We start from the raw sequence: 21,777 nt of genomic DNA, 5'->3' as shown, positions 1-21,777 counted from the left end.
GTTTGAGGAACAGGTCATTGGTTGGGGTCACCTGGCTTATAGGATAAAAGGGATAGATGGGGCTGGCCTGCATGCCCAGAAGAAAGCTGACTTGCGGCTTATGTTTTAAATGAAGAGAAATGGCAGGCTGTGTTGGCAAGGCACCACAAAGCAATCGGGGTTTATAGAGCTGAGCCACTGGAGGGGATCCACACGCACAGGCCCATTCTCTCGGCATGGCAGTCAGTCTCCTCTGCTTGGTCTTAACCTTGGCCAGCACGCTCCACTGGGCAGCTGAATAAGCTGCCCTTCCCAGGTGCTCGTGGACACCAAGAGAGACCTGGGCTCCATCAGGCTGCACCATTACTGCCACCTCTCACTCCCCCCGGCAAGACATGACGTGTATGCTCAGGAACAGCACCACAGGGTGAAACACCCAGGTCTCTAGGATCCCCACTGCGAAACCACATGCCTTAGAGCAGGGGTGGGCAATTATTTCGGCTGCAGGACCGCTTAATGAATTTTAGTGAACTGTCAAGGGCCTCACACATAAAATCTTTCAGAAGATAATCATTTTAACAAATTATAGGTTTAAAAAAATCATATACAAAAAAAGTCAAATATCTACTGTAACGTATTTTAATGTTATCTCAAAAAATAATTTTTGTCCTGATTTATGTTTTTCGAGTAGTGTATATAGAGGTGATTGGATAACAGCTCAAAGTAGAGTCTTACTCTTGTATGTTTTGGGGGGGGGGCTTGATGTGTTTGTGGGGCAGCTACGTCCCAGGAGGCAGTCACAGATGGGGGAGGAGGAGAGGGGCCACATGCAGCAGAGGTCACCTGGACGGTGCAGGTGCAGGTGAGGTCCATGCACCCCCCCATCCGGTCTGCGGCTGCCCCCACAGCACTCCACGTGGGGCCGAGCTCCACCTGCTCCTGGCTGGGGCAGCCCACACTGCGCTCCCGCCTGTGTCCGCTGGCCCTGGCCAGTGTGCACAGCTTCCCAGCGGGGCTGCAGCACCTGGGTACTGCTTAGCTCCCCACACCTCCAGTGCTTCCTCGCCTCCTCCTCCTGTCCCTACTGAGCCACCCTAGGCAGGGGCAAAGCTGCAGCTGCAGCTCTGTGGGTGGAAGGTAGCTGAAAGCTTGAGCTGGAGCCCTGCAAGCTGGGGCACAAACTGTTTGGCTGCAGCTTGTCCCCTATCACCTCCAACCTAGCTGGGCATCTGCTGCCCACTACTTGCTCCCACAGCTTCCCTGTGCTGCCTGCTGCCCAGAGTGGAGAAGCAGGGGCAGGAGGAGCCACTGGAGGCTGGGGGAGCTGAGCAGTACGGAGGCGGCTGCAGCAGAACCCGGAGCAGCCCCGCTGGGAAGCTGCACGCTGGCAGGGCTGGGGCCAGGGCAGGCGGGAGTGCAGTGCGAGCTGCCCCAGGCAGGAGCGGGTAGGGCTCAGCCCCATGCAGAGCACTGCGGGTCAGATACAGTCAATTGGCAGGCACTCACCCATGGGCCAGATCCAATCAGTTGGAAGCCGGATTTGACCCATGGACCATATTTTGCTCACCCTTGCCTTAGAGTGTGCTTGCACCACATACTGTGTTGTAAAAGTAACCAGGCTAGCAGGTAACTTGGGGAGCTGGGAGCTGCCTTACCCTGGTGGTATGGAGCTCTTCATGAGCAAATGCACTCTTCAAGTCTGCTTCTCTCGTCTCCGATCTGTGAACCTGTGAGTTTCTAATGTGGGTCAGCTCTTTTTCTCTGTGTGTGCGTGCGCTTGTTTTTAATCTAGCCCTGCTGATTTCAATTTGAAAAGGGACTTGGCAGTTTCTAGTATAACTTGCTACAATCCATCCCATGCGTTGCCAAAATAGTTTGAGCGAACCTAAAAGCTGGAGCAGAAACATCAAACTCGTGGCTGGAGGGATACTTCTGCCATATCCTGTTGACACAGAGTCAAGCTTGTGTTATTTGATGAGTCACTTTCACAATGCTGCACTGTTAATTTATTTAATGAGCATTTAGGATCTGTTGAAAAGAAGCTGATTTCATTGGGATTTAGGTGTTTAATTCCCTTAGACTCCTTTGAAGAGTTCAGAGTTAATGATCAGTCTTAATATTATTTTTTTGCTTTAGGGAAGATACAGAATTCTGCACGTGGCCAGGGAGGGCTGGTTTTGGTAACAGTGAAAGTTAATCTGTAAACAGTTCCCTAGAGGGACAGGTGGAGAAGCAAAACTCAGTACTCACCACTTCCAAACATTGAGCTATGTCCATAAATGAGAGCGCAGCTGGGTGCATTTCTTTATTGATGTATCACTGTGACTTGAACTTGCACAGAGAGGCCCGGGCGTCCGTTTACAGCATATAAAGAGATTTTCAGACTAGTCTAAGGAGATTTATTTTATTTTCGAAGGGTGGAATACAGAGAATGATAAACCATCATCTCCCAGTCAAATAATGCAGCTTTTCTTTCTATTTGTTCCTTCGCTTCCAAACTAAAACCGAGCCTCTGAATTGACCACTTGTCTGTCTCAAAGGGCAACTGTTGGAACGGTTCCTTCCATCAAACTCTGCATCGTCTGGCAACAGTGGAAGTAAAGTTAATGCTTCATCTGTATGAAACCCTCCTGAATGCAAAGCCATGTTGGAGATTTCATCCCATCACTTATTCCTTGGGAGTAACCGTTCCATCACCTGTTTGTCAATGAATATGCAATATTCATTGCAAGGTGCTGGGTGCTGCAGCCCAGAGTATTGCTGATAAGCAGAATGATAGTGGTATCAGCAAGAAAAAGAAAGTTCTCCTTGATGACAAAAAAAGGGAAAAGTCCAGAGAATTTAATGGAGAAGCAGATTCTTCCCCTAGGTCAGTGATTCTCCATCAGGGTGCTGTGACATCCTGGGTGCCTTGAAATCTGTGGGATGCCATGTAGTGTTAGTACTGTTAGGTGTACAAACTTGATTCAAAGTAAACCCAGAGATTTCAAGCAGGAATCCAAAGTGTTAAAAACATTTTGCCCTATTGTGGGCTTTCTGAGTGCTTTGCAACAGAAGAATTGCTCCTGGTGTTTTGCTGTAGTCAGAGAAAATGAAAACTAAGAGCTGGCATTTTCTGAAGGGTGGCTCAAGTATATCAGCAGGTGCTTCATATCTAAAAAGGTTGAGAACCACCGCTGGAGCGTGTTTCAAATCCTCTCATTTAGCTTAATTGAGAATGCAAGCTTTTCTTAGCAAAACCTATAGGCAAGCTCTGAAAACTGACAGAAGGGCTCGTTCTTCTTTCAGGTCTGTAGGTGTAGAGAGTAATTTCTGTAGCTTGATATTGATGTTGTCCTTATTTGTCCTATTTGACTGAGTACAAGGCATCCCCTAGTTCTGATCTGGGAGTTTAAGTTTCTTAGGCAATCCCAGCACAGGTCCCCAGCAATATGGGGAAGGTTTTCAATACAGGTATGTAAAGTCCCAGTTTGGATTAGGACAGATCTTAATGATGTCAGTGCTTTGCTGGATCAGGTTCTTAATGCATTTAAAATTGCACATGCAGCGTACACATGTTCAGCAAGTGCATGACTATATGCACCACACACCTATGTGAAGAGAAAGTACGAGTTGTATAGAAGCGCAAGGGCATTAGTGATATGAGCAAAAGTCTGGGGGCAGGAGCTGAAGTTGGATAAGCAGACATGCATCATTACTGTGGGATGTTAGCTGCAATTTGTCTATAAAACCTGTTAGAAAGTGTCTTGCTGTTCCCATCCGCAAATGTTTCCAAGCAGCCCTCTCCACCCTTCAGCACAGCAATGCCCTGACAATGCCTTATGGGCCTGCATGTGACTTCTCCCACTTGCCTCTTCTCTCTTGGGTTGCATGGGAATGTGTCACAGGAGGCTCCTTGTCCAGTGACTTGCAAACCCAGGCAGTTCTGGGCTGGCCCAAAGGAGAGAGGAACCAGCCAAATGAATTTCTGGTGGTGGCCATACTTTCTTCCCACCCCCATCTGCCTAAAGCACAGATGGTCCAAATCTCCATAGCCGCCCAACATACCAAGCATTTTGCAAGGGTGTGGGAAGAGACCATGGAGAAATAACAGCCACTTGCACACCGAGATCAGCTATCAAGAGTTACTGAGTGGATTCTGGCAGCACTTGGTTGCCTGGGGAAGTTCACCAAGAGAGGCCATGTATCACGTGGCTTTGCGCACACACACAATGCCTACGCAAGATAGCCATGGGAGACTTTGTCCCTGCCCAAGTCCTCCTGTAGCATTGTGGATGTTTCAAGACCTCTTTTTTAACATTTTTAGATACAAGCTCTTTCCTGCCATCAACCCCCAACCTCATGGTGTGAGCTGGAGAGGAGCAGCAGGAGAGAAGCTTTTAGAGCTGTGTCAAGGTGTTCCTCGTGCATTTTAAAAGCCTCTTCAAGATGAGCTTTCTCATAAACTTTTGGGAGATAGGGGTATGTATGCAGAACAGAAGGCATGTCTGAACTCAAATTAGCTAGCCTGGGTTAAATAGCAGTAAAGTCAAGGTAATTTGGGCTTTAATTCAGATTGATAGCTTGGGTTTGAACCTACAGGGAGTTCTGGGGTTGAACTCAATCTGTTAGGCCCAAGCTAAAGCCCAGGTAGCCTTATCTTCATCATAGCTTCAACCCGAGTTAAGCACACACTGCATTTTGTACCGTGGACCATGCCGGATACTGGATCCCTCTGCTATGTTTGGTTTTCATTGAACGCGCGTGGGCTGCATTGCGTGCGCGCTCTTCGGAGCCGGGTTGTATGCTCCGGCTTGCTGCAGAGCCTTGTGCTGTGTGCGCTGGGTGCTGTGTCTCTGCAGAGAAGGAAGGTTTGCTCTTGAAGCTTAGCTCCCGAGCACCGAGTTGTATACACAGATTGGTTGCGAGCTCTGGGCCTTTGGCCTCTGTGGGGAGGGGGTTGTGAACCTATATGGGGGAATGGGCCAAGGCAGGCTCTGTTTCAAGCACCATCAGTGCTTCCCCCAATTGCTTTTTGAACCTAATTGCAGGGGCTGTTACTATGCAAGCAGCAGGATTCAGGGAGGAAGAGGAATCTTGTATTGACTGATGACTGAACCAGTCTCAGTTTAGCCATATCCCAGGCTCTCACCCCTGGCTGGGAATGCCTCTGTCATTGCAGGCATATGGATTCCCTCTGCATGTCAATCAGTCTGCTGACAGGCTTGCTCCGGCCTTTCCAGCAGCATGCAGAGGTTGCAGCACAAATTGCTAAGTGATGAAACACATTCCCCAAAGCCTGCGGTGATCACGTAACCTTGCTCCATCTTTGTGAACCATTGTACGCCTGGGTAAGAGAAGTGAAATTTAAGACACCCAAAGCCCTTGGCAACAGTAGAAATCACCCGTACAGATCCAGTGGGGTTGCTCATCACCCCACATCTCCAGGGTAGATGAGGTGACTTTAATTTGTGAGTGGAAGCTCAACAAAATGCTACCGGTTGGCTAGGAGAAACATTATTGACATTCATTTGTCTGCTCTCAGACTGTGTTATTCAGGTGCAGAATACTGCACCCCTCTATGGGCTTGGTCATTGCACAGCAAACTAATGGACACCCAACTGCATGCTGCAATGCGTTTTCTCAGGCACATTGTGCCCCATGGTTACCAGTCCTCAGTAACATTGCCCCCTTCCCTCTCCACTGCACAAATGCTAAAATAAATTTACTAGCCAGGCTCCTTGATAATCCTACGCTGCCAGTGCATTGGGACATACTGCACTCACCCATAGCTCAGCTCTCATTAAGACACCCAATATGGTCCACCCTTTCAAAATCCTTTGATTTTTCCTTACTTGATGGCACGAACAATGGTCAGCACAAGCACCAATCAGTCACGGCATCATCTCTGACCCTACAGTTAGTCAACCTGGATTTAACTGGCCACGCCATTACTGGGCACTTGTCAACCATTTTCAAACCAGATAGGGTCACCGTGCCTCAGATCTATACCAATGGGGACCTTTGCAATAACAACAAATACCCTTGTGGACAAATTCAAACCATGTCCCACATTGTTGACTCATGTCCATTTACTACGCTACCTGGTGGCCTTCCACCTCTTCACATTGGTGACAATATCGCCGTAAGATGGCTGAAACAATATGCTGAAATGGCGTACATTAAATAAAATAACAACGCTACTGACAGCAGAAACTATAGAGTTTGGACAGGCGGAAAGTGGGGCTGTCATCCCACTCGATCACAACACTGAAGTTAAGGCCCCTGCCTTCACCAAAAAGCAAGTGACTGTGACTTCCCATCCCTTCTGCAAGAGGCTTCTCCTGTGACACAGCCACGCCCCAACCTCCTGCTGGAGCCGTGGGTCAGTGCCAGCTCTGGGGGGATGCTCCACCTGCAAGCCATGCACCTTGAGGCCTGTTGGGGAAAGCTGCCCCTTGCTGTTGCTCTGACTGTCGCACGGAGGTTCCTCACTGGGGCCATGGCCTCAAGCCAAGCTGGACGGTTACTGAGCACTGGATTTGGATGCAGTTTAGACTGCAGCTGCTCTAGTGCAGAATGGCATCATTCTGCCCTGCAGCTGCCAGGGAGGAGCTCTTAGAGCCGCACTGAGATTTCCAAATTCCTGTCTGCCACCGGGGGCTGGCACTCGTCTCTTCCGCTAGCCAGGGGCAATTAATCAGGTAGATGGGAAAAGCCCCTTTCTTATGCATCCCAGGGATCCGGTGAAGTCTGCCTGTCTCTGCTTATCAGCCACCCAGCTGGCGGTACTTATGCAGATGTTCAGCCAGGCATGGGCTATAATGAAGAACATAATAGCAGCTCTATTTGCTGCAGTAGCTGTTCTGGGGCAGGTGCGCCGTGCTTCGCTCTGCAAAACACAGAGAGTGTCCAGTCAAAGAGGCTGCAGCCTTCCCCTGCACTTTGCATTCGCTTCCCCACTTCAGCGGCTGACCGAACCGGCGCGGCTGCAGTTTGCATCCCAGCTTCTTGGCAGGACAGCTCATTTCCTCAGCCCTCCTGCGTGACACGTCTCTGCCTGCCTTGGGGCTGGCTGGAGGTTAGGTCTGAACTTAGGCTACAAGGGCTGAGGACTCCTAGGTTTGATTCACATTGGCTGCTGCTTTTTACGGCAGAGAGCAGTCCAGATGATCTACATGTTGCCTCAATGGATACAGAGCAGGGCAGTAAATTTGCAAAGGCAGGGCTCTCGGCACAGCCACGTTGCCTTGTGTGAGTCGGCGTGCAGCCAGGATCTGCATGGAGTCTGGGCAAGCGCTGGTGACAGTGAGGTTCAGGAGGTAGCAAACACGCAGCCAGGCTGAGGCAAGAGAAGAGGTTGAGGGAAACTGGAAGCGTTGCGTAAAGACAATGCTCTCAGAACGGGCGTTGTGGGCATTGCCATGTCGGGGCACTGGTTTATAGCACTCACAGGCTGCATCCTGTTCAGATGGCTTCTGGACGGCCCCAGTTCATAGTTACCACACACTCAGTTCCATGCTTGGCAGCAGAATAGGCCAAATCCTGTTATAATTCATTGGCCCAGCCCAAAACAGTGCTGTCCAGGCTGCGGTCCCTCCTGGATTTGGGCAGATGATTACAGCTTGGATTATTCATGGCCCCGACTTGCCTCTTCCCTCTTCCCCTTGTCCTGTTTGCTTTTGTTCTCCTGATTCACGGCAGTTTCCACCCCCTCGTTGTTGCAGGCCAAGATTTATAATGGCCTTGCAGGCCACGCCAGTGCTGCGGCTTAGCAGGGGCTTGCAGGGAGAGAGACACGCAGGTCCTGAGTGCCTGGCAAAGCCCTGCTGTCTCAGAGGAGAGTGCAGCCGCAAAGGATGAAACCGTTTCAAAGCACAAGGCTCTGGTCAGTCGCTCAGCCCCCAGCCCGGGCAGGGAAGGACTAGCTAATGCAATAGAAACAGCACCCCCAGAACCAAGAGCCCTTGTTGGGAGCAGCGAACGCTGCAGGGAGATGGGGGAGCTGGGAGCTGTGGTTCAGCGGAGAGCCAGGGAGCCTCTGCTGTGAGCATCTCAAGCTTGGCGGCGATGGATCCTGCTGAAGGTCTGGGAAGAGGGGAAAAGGTTTGTTTTGTCTGCTAGCAGGGCTCCCTGCCCTGTCTCTCCTCTCCCCTGGCCGTCGGGATGGTTTTGAATTCCGTCCTCGTCCTTATCGGAGCCGAACGCCAAACCCGCCTGCTCCTTGCCCTGGACCTGAAATGCAATATCTCCCTGCTCAGCACTCTCCTAGGGTGAAAATCAAAGGCAGAGATGGGGGTGCCACCATAGGTCTGCTGTGCTGCAGGGCAGGGCCCGAGGCTGCCTGTGTCCAGCCCTTGGGTGTCACCCCCTTGCCTTCGAGCACGCTGTCCCCATGAGCAGGAGGGCCTGCCCAGAGAGTCCCCAAAGCCAGCTCCGGATCTGATTAATCCCTGCCTGTCCCCCAAGCAGACGGTCAGAGCTCAATCCCTCTGTGCTGCCTGATCTGCCTGGTTAGAAATCTCAGGGAGCCAAGGAGGGCACGGCGTGGTTCTCGCTGGCTCCTCAAAGTCCCCCATCATTAGCGATAAGAGCCAGGAGGGTAGGAGTGCTGACCATCACCTGCCACCCAGGGTCGGTGGTGGGCCGATGTGTGAGACCTCGTGGTACCTTTGGGGCACAGCCTCTTGTAGGATGTCAGCCAGGCTAATGTCAGATAGACACTGGAAAGGGAGGGGAAACCAAGAAGTTTGTACCCCTTTAAGGGTGGAGGGGTTGAGGTGCTGCTGTTTGTATTCCAGTTGCACTTGGAGGCTGCATTTGAGACCCTGCATGCTGCTGTACAGACACACGAGGGCACAACCATGCCAAAAACGTATCAGCGTGTTAAAGGGAGCAGGGCTTTACTGCAAGACAGCTGCCCCTGTGTCCACCCTTACCTCTGTAGCAGCCTTCAACTCCCTGCAGGGCGGCTCCAGAGAGGATGGAGTTGGACTGTTCTCGGTGGGGGCAGATGACCGAACAAGGAGCAATGGGCTCAAGTTGCAGCAAGGGAAGTTGAGGTTGGATATTAGGAAAAACTGTCTTACTAGGAGGGTAATAAAGCACTGGAACAGGCAACCCAAAGAGGTAGTTGAATCTCCATCCTTGGAGGTTTTTAAGACCCGGCTAGACAAAGCCTTGACTGGGATGATCTAGTTGGGGCTGGTCCTGCTTTGAGCAGGGGGTTGGACTAGATGTGCCCTCCTGAGGTCCCTTCACCCCTCATTTTCTATGACTCTGTGACTTAACAAAAGAACATTACATTTCTGGGGTTAAACTCTGTGTAACTGCTGGGTAAATGCATGCACCTGATGCCCAGTAAATCCCTGCCTCTTGCTAAGTTGTTCCTATTTCTGCTCAGCAGAGACAGCCCCTGTCCAGGATAGCTCACAGCCTGAGTCCTCCTTTAGTCTGAAACACAGATTGAAATCTACTTCAGTGATCAGTTTGCTGGATTTGGGGCCAGAATAGACAGAGAAGTCAGGGCCATACCCTCATTTTACAGATGGGCATGGAGGATGGGAGTGATCAAGTGACTTGCCAAAGGTCACACAGGGAGTTGGTGGCAGAGCTGGGACTCACCCCTCCTCCCAAAGTCCATAGACCACAAGCTCATCCTCCTGCCTGTCTCCAGCCTTCCCTTCATTGTGGCTGGCCCCACAGGCCCAGCCGTGGTTTCCGGCAGCTTAGCTTCCTGTCTCGCAGGCTCCCCAGCGCTGATGCCTGCGCTCTGTCTCTGCCTCCTGGGCTCTTTCTATTTTTAGCCTCCGCCACGGACCCGATCTGTAGCAGCATCGGAGCGTGCATCTCCCAGCACTCATCCACGCTCGCTTGCCTTGCTGAGTGCTTGTTGCTAGCAGCGCCAATAGGGGAGCCAATCCAGCCCTCTGGAGGTGGCTGCTCCAGGCTCGATTCCCCCATGCCTTGCTAGCTCCCTTGCCAGCTAAGCACATCAGAGCACGAGGGGGCAGCAGGCCCATTTCCCTTGCTGGAGATGGGCGGTAAACCCTGTCCAATGCAGGCAGGTTACAGCTGGGAGAGTTAGGATTTCTGGCTTCATCCCCTCTCTCTTGCTGACCCATGATGGGAGCTCCTTTGCCAGTGCTGAGAGTAGGAAAGAGTGGCATTGCCCTCTCTGGGCCCAGGATAAGGGACCTACTGTTGCTACCAGCTGAAAGGGTTCAAGTGGAGGCAAGCATGTGTTTGAAGTTACAGACCGGGAGTGCAGCCACTGGCTGTCTGCGTGAGGAGAAGGGGAAGGGTGCAGTTTTACATCTGAGGGATCCTTGAGGGCAGCGTGCCAGTGATGTAGCACTCACCTAATGGGGTTTGAAATGTGGGCCAGGGAAGTGCAGTCTTGCAGCAAGAGTCTGGGTTCTGCTTCCAGGCTTAGTCTGGCAGAGGTTATTTGCTAAATGGCCTCAATTCATTAGGTATCAAGATTCTTCATTTGCAATTTCCTGGCTGTATTTTTTCCTTCGTGCCGGCGGCTGAGAAACATACATTAAAATTACAGATGTCACATGCGGCGCGTTAGTGATAGCCATCCAGCTGGGAGTTATTAAAGCTGGCCCTGCTCTGGGAAGGAGCCTTGCTCGGTGGTCGGAGCAGGGGCCAGGAGACGAGACTCTTGGGGGTTTCTTCCCTGCTCTGCCCCGGGCTCACAGCATGAGGTTTCTGACATAAGGAGTGGGCTGCAGACCCTATTTGGAGGTCCCACAGGTTGTGGCTCAGCCCGTTTCCTAGCTCTTGGTGTTGCTCATTCTTCTCCCCATAGCTCCAAAGAGATCAGCAGATGTCTGCCTGTGTGCACAGAGCAAAGGGGCTGTCCTGGCTAGATGTTCGAGGTCATGGCAGAACAGCATAGTCCCTTCTGCAGGCAGGAGCCCTGAGCCATGTGGGAAGGTGTGGGCAGCAGGGCCCTGGCATCCAGCTGTTCGAGAGAGACCCAGGCATGCGCTGCTTTCATTGTGCTGGTGCTGCTCTGTGAGTAAGATGCTCATCTGTACCACCTGCTTCTTAGGCTCGTTAGTCTGGGCAGCAATTAATGGCTGACAATGCAGGGAGCCCCGTGCCCTAAAGCAGAAATCAGAGGCAGAGGGAGCATTTCTGCACATCTCCAGAGAATGGGAGAGGGCCAGCCAGGTCTCCCGCAGCAAAGGTTGGAATGAAAGGGACTTGCACTCTCCATCGTCCCATGCTGCTTCCTTCCCCACTTCCTTCTGCTTCCCTCGTCAGCCTCTTCAGGCTTTTTCCCCATATCTTTGCTCCCTTTCCGCTTTCTTCAGCAGGCTGAAATTCTGACTACTTTTCGTCCTTCAAATCTTGAATTCTCGAGGAGGGCAGAGGGAAGGGACAAAACTTCTTACCCCTTTGTGCCTACAGGCATTGATTCCTACCTCCTGTCTTTGTTGCAAGCTCTTCAGCTTCAGGAAACCATGGAGGTGTATCTCCAGTGGCAAGGGAATAGCCGAAATGCCAGACTAGAGCACTGCAATTCATCTAGCTTAATGGAGAGCACCAGCTGCTTCAGGGGAGGGTGAGGGAAATACCTGTCTAGCTGGGTTGTTGGTTGTAGCCATGTTGGTCTAAGGACATAGACAGGCAAGGTTCTTTGGGGAGATGTGATTTTATTAGACCAACTATTTATCTAATATATCTTTTACTAGACCAACTATTTAATTGGTCTAATAAAAGATACCATTTCTCCCCAAAGAACCTTGCCTGCCTATCTAGCAGGCAAGATGGTTATGGTTGATGCCAGCTAACTAGTGGTCAGCCTGCGTGTAGAAGTAGGGGGCCTTGTATCACATGGAAGTGAGTAACAGTAAAATGGTGTTGCAGATTGAGTGCGAGGATCTGGTTTGGTGGACCTTGTTCATTTTCAAAGAGTTGGGCAATTGTCAGAGGGTGCAAAAAGTCCAGAAAATAGCCCCTTCTTAATGTTATTGCTGCATGACAAATAAATTAAAAAAAAAAAGGTCTAAAAAAAATCACTGCTTGGGATACCAGTGCAGTTCTTGCCTGCTCTGGAAGGCTCTGTGGACAACTGGGGATTTAGTAGGACTGAGATGTCAGATGTGAAGCCAGAGCAATCTGATGAAGTACAAAGGGTGGATGGAAGTATTATATTCCAGCTCCCTTGTTTCCATTAGCAGTCATGTAACTCATCTGCCATCTAAACAGCGGTTGGGGGAAAGCTCTGTCGTGGAAAATTCAACACCCCGGCGAGCCATATGGTTCCAGTCCCGGGGGGTCACTGAGCGTATGCTGTTCAAGGTTGTAGCGGTTGTCCGCATCATCTGGCAGACCTAACACTTGGCAGGATGGATATCCAGGCATTTCCTTTCCTTCTTTGGGATCTATCTACTTAGAAATAAATACTTAAGAAAGGCTCAGTGCTTACGTGGGGAGACTGGAGAGCTGGCAGCAGAGCACACCCTGGTCCAGGGTGGTCAGACACCTCCAGAATGACTGATGAGATGCTAGTGAGATGCCATTAGAGGCAAACTGTTTAGTTCAGCTTGTTTGGAAGTAAACAGGCCTCCTCGGCCTGACAGCATGCTGACAGCCTCTGACTAGCTTGTCTTATTGGGAGGCTGCATCCCAGGCTGCTTTGACAGGTAGGAACCATTTTTTGCCATTTGATTGCAAGCGGGTTTTGCAAGTCAGCACTTGAGCCTGCCTCGGCTGCCGGCAGGACTGCTGCCCCTGGCCCCAAAGTTCATGGAGACGTTTGGTCTTCAAAGCATGGCCCATGTAACACAGCAGTGGCAGAAGGGTCGGCAGACAGCCTGGGAGCACTGGCTGTGCCTGGTCCAGCACCCACAGCCGCATCTCCTGGGAGGGCCAGGGTGAGGCTAGGTCCTGAAGACATAGGTAAAGACCTTCAAGCTGGACCAGGACTCCTAGTACGTGACAGTGGCCAGCACCAGCTGCATCACAGGTGTCGGGAGGTGGGGGGCATCTATTGGTCTATGTGCACCCAGAAAGGTTTCTCCCAGGAGCTTAGCCTATGCCACACAGTGGGGAAGTTTATTCCTTCCCAAACTCTGCTTTGGAAATCAGTAGTGCTGGCTATCCTGGTTACCTGTCTCAGTGTCTAATTCCTTCCTGAATCCCATGCTGCCTCTCAATCCACACGATACCCCATGCAGTGATTTCCACTGGCTGGTTGTGCATCAGGTGGACAACACTGTTGCTCAGCTTGGGGCATGCTGCTTTTGCAGCTCGTGTAGCCTCCTTTTGCATCGTGAGACGGAGAGAATAGCCATTTCCATTGCTACCACCTCTTCCACTTGTTATTTGGCACGCTTCTGTCATATCCCCTCCTTCCTTCAGCTACAGCACCACTTCCCTGAGCACCGTGGCCAATGCAGCTGCCCCCCTCAGCCCATCTCCATCACTTGAACGGAGCCATCATTTTCCCAGGCTCGAGTGCCTGATCCAATGTGTGTGTGCTTGAAAACAGAGAGCAGCATGGGGGCGAAAGGGAAGAGTCAGCCCCTGAGATCTGACTTGGCTTGGTGATGGATGGTGTTTCTAGCTACTGCAAGTAGTCCTCCTCCACTCCCCATCATTTCAAGATGCCAGGAGTTAAAATTGTGCATAAGGGCTGCGGCACCTGCTGTTAAGTAAAAGTCTTCAATTAAGGCCCATTTTGCATCTTCCGAAGCAGAACGTGTTTTATCCATCCTCCTGGGAGATGCCTGCTCAGGCTACAGCAGACATATAGGTCGTGGGACCCCCCTCCCCCACCTAGACATGAGCTGCTTAATAGCAGGGATGCTAAAAGCAGTTTATCACCCATGGGAGGGGAGGCTGGTTTTTAGCGCTTCTGAGAAGCAGGTAGACCAGCTCTGACATGCCCTGGACAGCTCAAGAAGGGGGCAAGGTTCTCCCAGCCAGCCAACTGACCTGAAATGCCCTGCCTTAGAAACATCCATCCAGCCCTGCCAGTGAATGCCATACTCCCCCCTATGTCCCCTTCCCCTTCCGGCTCTGCCATGCACCACTCTGGCTTCTTTGGAGTGGGGATGGGAGCCCAGGTCCTGTCCAAAGGGAGGCAGAGAGGATGTAGGATTCAAAAACAGACTCTTCCCCTCTTTGCAGGGGACCTTCTAACACCCTCAAGCACATCAGCCTGAAGTAATCCCCTGAGCAGAGGGAAGAGGCTTTCCCTTGATCTTTAATTGCTTCACTAGGCAGGGAATTGGTTCCAGAGCACCTGCATTTGTTTCCACATTGCAGGGTCTAGGTGTGAAAGGTCCTACCCCCCACTTCACCTGTGTTCAAGCAGGAAAGGGCAAATGCTGCAATGCGCTGGGCCTTGGGGAAGAAGCCTGCTGTGTCTGGCAATGATTTGCTGTTCGTCCTTTTGTTAGGTCCATGCATTGGAGTCAATACATGCGTGTGATGGATTGAGTGTGCTTTATTATTTCTTGTGGGAGTGAGGATGGTAACAGGCTGAAATTACTCCTGCCAGGAAGCAGACCCAAGCCAGCACAACTGCTGTTGTCCAGACCCACAGCACCACCTCCCCTGCCAAGCTGGACTGCCCCATTGGCTCTATCTCATACCCCTATGCCCTTTGCTCCTGACTTGCCAATCCCCTGCTGACCCCCCTTCCCTCCTGCCCTGCATCCTTTCCTTTCCCTGTTCCATCACTAGGCCTTGCCTGTGCAGAAATGATTTTTTTGGGGCTACATTGCGTGCATGTCCAGTGGAGCGTAACAAAAATGGTTCAAGGGCTGGGGGACATGACCTGCTAGGAGAGGCTGAGAGAGCTGGGCTTATTTAGTCTGGAGAAGAGAAGACTGAGATGGGATTTAACAGCAGCCTTCAACTCGCTGCAGGGTGGTTCAAAAGAGGATGGAGCTGGGCTGTTCTCAGTGGGGGCAGATGACAGAACAAGGAGCAATGGGCTCAAGCTGCAGCAAGGGAAGTTTACATTAGAGATTAGGAATAACTTTCTTGCTAGGAGGATACTAAAGCACTGCAACAGGTTACCCAGAGAGGTGGAGGAAACTCCATTTTAAGACTCAACTAGACAAAGCCTTGGCTGGGATGATGTAGTTGGGGCTGGTCCTGCTTTGAGCAGAGGGGTGGACTAGACATGACCTCCTGAGTTCCCTTCCAACCCTCATTTTCCATGATTCTGTGCGTGTCGCTGTTGGGTATGGATAGGACCCATCCTCTCACCACACACCCTGATGGTGCTGGCCAGAGAGTAACCAAGAGAGCTGCATGCATGCTGAGCAGAGAGCATGCCCCGCCATCTCTTGTGTTCCTCCTACACCTGGTGCTGTGTGTAGCAGGCGCCCTTCAGGTTCCAGGAAGGACGTGAGCTGGGGAGGAGATACGGGTCCTGTCCTGCTGGGTGGTGGATGGGTCCTGTCCTGCTCGCTCTTAGAAACAGCATTTCAATTTCTCCCGTTGATGTGACTTCTCCTTCGGCACTGCGAAATCTGCCAGTTTTGTCAGAACTGGCCCATGACATCGACTGAGATTTACAGGGAAGCTTGGGTTGGGGATGTGCTTTGGGGAGCTGGGCTTGCTAGATAACTGACCGTGCGAGGTCAGCCTAGCTCCCACTTCAGCACCTTGCTGTTCACCTTTCCAGATCAGCAAGGCCGTCTGAAATCAGACATGGAAACTCGTAGCTCCACCTTGATTTTCTTGCACGCTTGTGATTTCCTAGTGACTTCTGCTTCCTTGAGGGTCCAGGAGTTGAAGGAAGACAAGCTGGGATGCAGGATTTTAAATGCTGGTCTTTGTGTCTTTTTCTAGGTGGTTGCAGTTTTGGGAGCTGCAATTCAGGAGCCAATCCTTCCTTTACAAGCAGGTACTGTGCAGGGTGGGTTCCCCATACACTGAGAACATCAGCCCCTGTCTCTCCCCTGCATCACCCCCCTTCAGGATCTTAAAGCCCCCTGCAGACACAACATCCTTGCAGAGGCCGTTCCCATTGTGCAGTTGGAGAAACTGAGGCTGAAAGGTGCAGTGCGCGCTTGGGGCTGCAGAGCGAATCTGTGATAAAGGACCAGAATCCAGGTGCATCCTTTGTCTCAGTAGTGTTTGCTCCATTGGGACCATTGGCTCTAGTTTGCATCTACACATCCATGTAAGTAGACCTAAATTTAATGTCCCTGAGCTTGATGTGAATTAAGTGGGTTTAGGCAGGCGTCTACATGTGCAGGCATTACAGCACATTAAGGCCGCATGTGGACTGACTTGGGACTAAAATTAGTCCCAAGTTGGTCTGCACACACAGTGTTAATGTGCTTTAACACATCTACATGTGCGTTAATGCACTTTAACTATTTGCACCTAAACTGGATACCTGCATTTACAGGTATCCAATTTAGGCACAAGTAGCCTAACTCTACCATTTTTTATGCACATTTAAGGACGTGCACATGTAGATGCACACCTGTAATGCACATTAACTTGGACTAATGTGCACTGAAGTGTCACGTGTAGATGCACCCAAGGTTTTGTAGGTTCGGGACCATTTTTGCATGGGAGTGCCTATTCACCTGAGCTGCCTCATCAGATCCCTGCTGTTTCATAGTTAAAACCGATGCACAGGCCTTCTCTCACTTTTAAGGCACTGAGCCCAGCAGTGACAGCCTGGGGTTTCGCTTTTCTTTTGAAGCTTGGAAGAGTTCTTAGAACCGTAAAGGGGGAAGCGGGAAAAGCCTGCAGCTCCTTTCCTGAGGACAGGACAGCCCCTATCTCAGCCTGGTCTCGCTTCACCCTTTCCCATCTGAGATGACTCAGGAGCGGGGTTTTTGCCACTTCCTTTGGGGAGAGCCTGCTCCGCTGTTTGATGGGTCTCATTGCTAGGAAAGAGTGAGTAATTTACTGTCTGCGGGTCTCACCGCCGGTCGTATTCTGGCAGCAGTGAGCAGCAGAGAGGTTGTGTATGCGTGAGAACGGCAAGCCTCCATGTTCAAGTCTGTTACAGCAAACCAGCTTTGTTTTCACCCCGGGACAAGCAAAACTGCTGGAATTCCCTGATACCGGAGATTTGACACAGCAGAAGCAAAACAGCCTTGTGCTTGGCCTGTAACACGGGGAAGGAATCGTTTCAGCCCTGTCAGAGGTTCCTGCCATGGGAGGATTTGTGGGAAACTCGAGAGGATCTACTTAGGCGTCAGATGGGAAATTTCCCCACTAGCTCTGGCTGTTCTGGCTGCCTGCTCCCCGAATCGATCCACCTTAACCCTGCCAGTGCCCAGTCCCACCTAGTCCTGCCCTTTGCCTCCCTGCGGGCATTCAGCCCAGCGTTTGCATGGGCCTGTGCCACTGCAGGGAGGGGGGATTTTACCAGGGGAGCAGGAAGCAGCCCCTGGAGACTTGCCATGTGGCATGGGCATCTCTGCCCCCAAGTACCGTGAATGTGGTGGTGGAAGCCAAGCACGTGGCTGGCGTGGGTCCCTGCTGGCAGCCTCTTGAATTGGCAAACCCAAGAGCCCGAAGCAGATTCGCAGCCGGCAGTGACACCATGTGGCAAAAACATAGAGCAGGACGAGCTGCTGCTGCCTCCACAGGTCTCTGTCTGTCCCTCAGCCCCTGTCCTCTCTTTGCAAGGGGCTACCTTGACTTAAGGCACGCCCCCCCCAACAAAGCCTGCCTGGTTCACACCTGGTCGTGATGCACGCTGCAATCAGCCACACGAGGCCCACCTGGAGGAGAGCCCTGTGCTCACAGACCAAACACACACAAAGCCAGTCCTTGCAGACCAGCCAGCCCTGCAGCTCTGCACCCCACTGGCTTGAAGAGACCCCCTCTGCTACATGCACACCTTCATGCAGTCGTAGCATCGACCCCACCACACGGCTTCTCCCAGAAATTCCCAGAGAGCCTTGCTCTGGGAGTGGTACAAGTTTGCATGAGTGACTGTGGCAGCCTAGCAGCCATTTGCTCACCCGGCTTCCTTCCCAGAGGTTTGGTCTGCTCTCGTGCATGGCCGGTAAGTTCAGAGAAGGACCCGGGGACCAGAGGCTGGTGGGCAATTTGGCCACAGGGTGGATGGAGGTGAGAGCGCTGTGGCCACGGACAGCAATGGAGGAAGGGGTTTTTAACGGAGATGTGACCGCAAGTCCTAGCACTGCCATGCTGGCCGTACTTGGGGTAATCAGGGAGCTTTGTTTTGTGAATGCCTTTGCTGTGCAGATACGTGGGAGAAAATCCCATTTAAATCCTTGTTCGTGTTTCTGTGTCCCCTGCCCTTTCAGTTCAGGGCCTAAGGAGTTCTAGCTTCAGCTATCTGCTCCTCAGCAAAAAAACCAAAAAAAACAGGGCAACTCGTGGGGTTTCCCTGCTTCATCTTGGAAAGCAAAATCATTTTTTAGGCTGAAGGCTGAACAAACAGCGAGGGGAGGCAGAAGAGATCTTTGTCTGCCTCTGTTTGGGCCTGGATCCCTGAAGCAGAGAGAGGCTGTGGGAGGATCCCACTGTCCCTCGCTAGCTGTTTTTATCCTAAAATGCTTCTCTAATTGCATGTACGGCTAGCTCCCTCCAGTGTGGTGGGCTGGAGGGGAGCAGCTGGGCATCACCGTGTATAACAGCAGGTGCCTGGGCTCATCCTGCTCTTCTGGGAGACACCAGAGGACCTTTAACAGCCACGTGGGGCTTTGGTTTCTGAAGGCCTGTCCAGAAAGGCTTCACACAGTGAGCTGCCTAGAGCAGTTTGTCAGAAACCGCAGCGAATCCTGCTGGGATTGTTGCCTGTGGGCAAAGGGAAACGAGGGATTAAAGTCTTGTGCTGAGAGAGCGAAGCCAGCACCTGGGGCTGCGGTGGGAGGGAGCGGCTGTGGATGGCACGGATGTTGGAATAATTCTCCCCTGGAGCCGTTTCGGGGGAGCCGGGGATGGCCATGATGCTGCTGACAGGCTGCCTGCAGTGCAAAAGGGAGAGGGGGATTTTTTTGCATCAAAGCAAGACAGAAGCTTCCCTTCTTGTTAGCAGCAGAACAGGGCTGTCTCGTAGCTCCCTGCAAGGCACAGATGGCCCCCGGTGGGACTTACCCTGGGGATAAGAACATCCTTCAGCCTGACAGTCCTGCAGCATGTGGAAGCACAGGGCTAGTGTGGCCTTTACCCCGGGGAGGTGCGAGGCAAGCCCAGCTCTGTGTCTGCACCGTGAGCTGTGAGGCTATGGCTGCTGCTGGAGCTCCGGTTCTCATCCCACTGCTTCCTCCAGCTTGGGCTGCCAGCTTCCTAGGGTGGGCACTGCCTAAGGCACAAGGGCAGCCTATGTATGTATGCTCTCCGTGCTGCCTGCACCACATCCCCGCAGCTCCAGGAGGGGCACTTCTGAGCGCGCCCTGCTCCCCTGCCCCACTTCCACTTGCACTTGCACACGCCAAGTCCAGAATTGAGGCAGAGGATCCCAGGTGGGGGCGATACCGCTCTGGACATCTTGGTCTGGGGCCTGCGTGGCTTCACCACCTTTCCTGTGCAGGCAGGTGCTGGAGAGCACCTTGCCTGGGACATGTCAGGGATGTGGCATAGATGTATCTGGAGGGAGCAGTGCTAGGCCGATGCCAAGGGCTTTAGGAACTCCCACCCAAAACCTCTAGCAGGGCCTGGCGACTTGGGGCCACCTGCCTGGAGGTGCCTCACAAGGGCCTGATTTCCAGGGACTGATGAGCACCCTGAGGGTTGTGGGGTGGGGAAGGTGGGCCAGACCAAACCCTTCATGTTCTGTTTGGGTTCATCTCCATTCTGCCCAGAGACCCCGGGAAGTGACTGCCCGCGATGCTAGTGATGGGGGGTACGTGGGAAGTTACCTTTTAACTTTCTTGGGAGTATGGAAAACCCCCTTTTCCCTCTGCTTCCTTCCATGACCTGGACTGGGGAATGACCTAGGTACAGCTAAGGGGAGGAGGAGGGAAGACTTGTCTTCTAGTAGTGACACCGGTCCAGCTCCCTGGTTGCGCTGTCCAGGCCGGGATGCTGCTGGGAGAGCTGCAGCGAGGGGTCTGAACCCAAAGCCCAGCCCCCCCTGCCGCAGCGGCTGAGGGCAGCGATGCATGGGAGTAACAACCTGATGCACATCGCAGGCAGAATTCCCCAGCGTGTCCTTGGTTTCACTTCTGCAAGGGGACGGGCTGTTGAGAGCTAAGTTAATACAGCTGCTGGAGACCAGCAGTGGCCCCCGGGTAACGTGCCAGGCAGCCGTCAGGTCGCTGGCGGGGTTGGTGCTGCTAGTACAGGAAGCAGCTGAGTAGTAAACCACCCTTTTTGGAGCAGGCGACATGGGTGGAGGCAGACACTGCCCATATTGCTGCACCAGCTGCTCTGCTGGGGAAAGGGCCTCTTCTGAAGAGGCTCAGGACAAGGGGCACAGGCTTGGCATTGGGTCCTGCATGGGCTCTGTGTAGCGCTGCATCCCAAGCGCACTTTATGCCGTGGGGCTGGGTGCCTGGAAGCAGCGAGTGGCAGAGCTCAGAAGCATTTGAAGTACTAAGCTGGTGGCTGCAGGGACTCGGCCTCCAGCCTGACTTGCTTGTTTTGGGCCCGTCAGAGAGAAGCAAGCCCCTGCCTGGAAACGATGCCTTTGTTCTGGGCAAGCCACGAGCTGCTTCCTGCCACAGAGGGACTTGTGGTGCTGCTGCTCTGCGTCCAAGCCCCACTCGGCCTGCACCCCTGCATGGCCTGGGTCAATGCTAGGGTGCGGTGACGAGCAGCATCCTGTTGCAGGAAGCCGGGGCCTCACCTGGGGAGCTATTGCCAGGAGCTCTCCCCCACTCCACCAGCGTGGCAGCAAGATGCCCCAGCAGCGGGCACTAAAAACACCTGCGAGGCAGAGGCTGCCTGGGGACAAACCCGCCTATTGGTGACATGCACCACTTGCCCGTCCTCCCCCCACTAGAGCCAGCCGGGGGATTTCCTTGGCCCTCCTGGGAGCCATCTCTGCTTAACCCATCTCAGAGCATTAGCATGACTCCTTCCAGGACAAGAGGCACACAGTGCCTGTCCTTGGCGGGCTGAGCTTCAGCCGTCCTGGTGTGCACTGGAACCGTGCCACCGGGGAACTGGGGGAGGTGATATTCCCAGGGGTTTTGCTGGAAGCACCTTGGGTTGTGCAAAGATCTCTTAACATTTTCCATCAGTGCTGACTTCTCTGCCATTCCAGGTGTGAAGGATGGTCGGGGCGCTGGTAGCAGTTGGTCAGGGGAAGCTGAAGCCTTATCGCATAAAGGAGCTGCTGGAAGCGAGCGACTCGCTGGCCTACCCCCGTAACACCATTGCCCCAGCTGCCGGGCTCTTCCTGAAATCTGTGGAGTATGATGATGCTGGTAAGTGACCGCCTGGAAGACCAGTGAAAGGGAACAGCTGACCCTGGAAAGACTTCTTCTGTGGGAGCAGGGTCGGCTTCTAGGGGAGCAGTCGCCCACCTTCACCGTTACCCAGGCCATGGGCTGAGTAAATCCACACCCAGTGTCCCACAGGGAAATCGCCACCCCTGGGTGCCTCCAAGGGAGCGGTCGTGGGAGATGGCTAGTCAGCGTAAGTAGAAGTGCCTGCAAGGGCTTGCAGATGGTTGAGTGCAAGGCACCGTGTCGGCAGGCATGACCCGACAGTGCCTTGTTATACCTGCCTGTATGCTAGGGCCATTGCATGGGGGGAAACCAAAGCCCAGAAAGCTGCTATCACTTGTGTATGCAAAGCAAGTTGGGGTCAAACCAGGGTCTAAAATCCAGCAGTCCTGGTGCCTGCTCTCAGCCTGTTCCCAGAGTGAGGGCACTGAACCTGGAACTGGTA

At 52.7% G+C, this 21,777-nt stretch overlaps 1 protein-coding gene across 1 annotated transcript in view; it reads left to right on the top strand.

Moving 5' to 3' along the window:
* Positions 1-21,777, top strand: part of PUSL1 (pseudouridine synthase like 1) — a 54,562-nt gene that overhangs the window by 31,321 nt on the left and 1,464 nt on the right. The window contains 2 exon segments of the mRNA XM_090024675.1: positions 15,790-15,844; positions 21,149-21,311. Of these exon segments, the coding sequence (XP_089880801.1) occupies positions 15,790-15,844; positions 21,149-21,311 (218 nt within the window).

This window comes from Crocodylus siamensis, chromosome 12 (genome assembly GCF_052110815.1).
Source record: "Crocodylus siamensis isolate JL-2025a chromosome 12, ASM5211081v1, whole genome shotgun sequence".
NCBI classification, from domain to species: domain Eukaryota; kingdom Metazoa; phylum Chordata; order Crocodylia; family Crocodylidae; genus Crocodylus; species Crocodylus siamensis.
The sequence above is the reverse complement of the archived record's forward strand: the minus strand, read 5'-3'. Positions and strand labels throughout refer to the sequence as shown.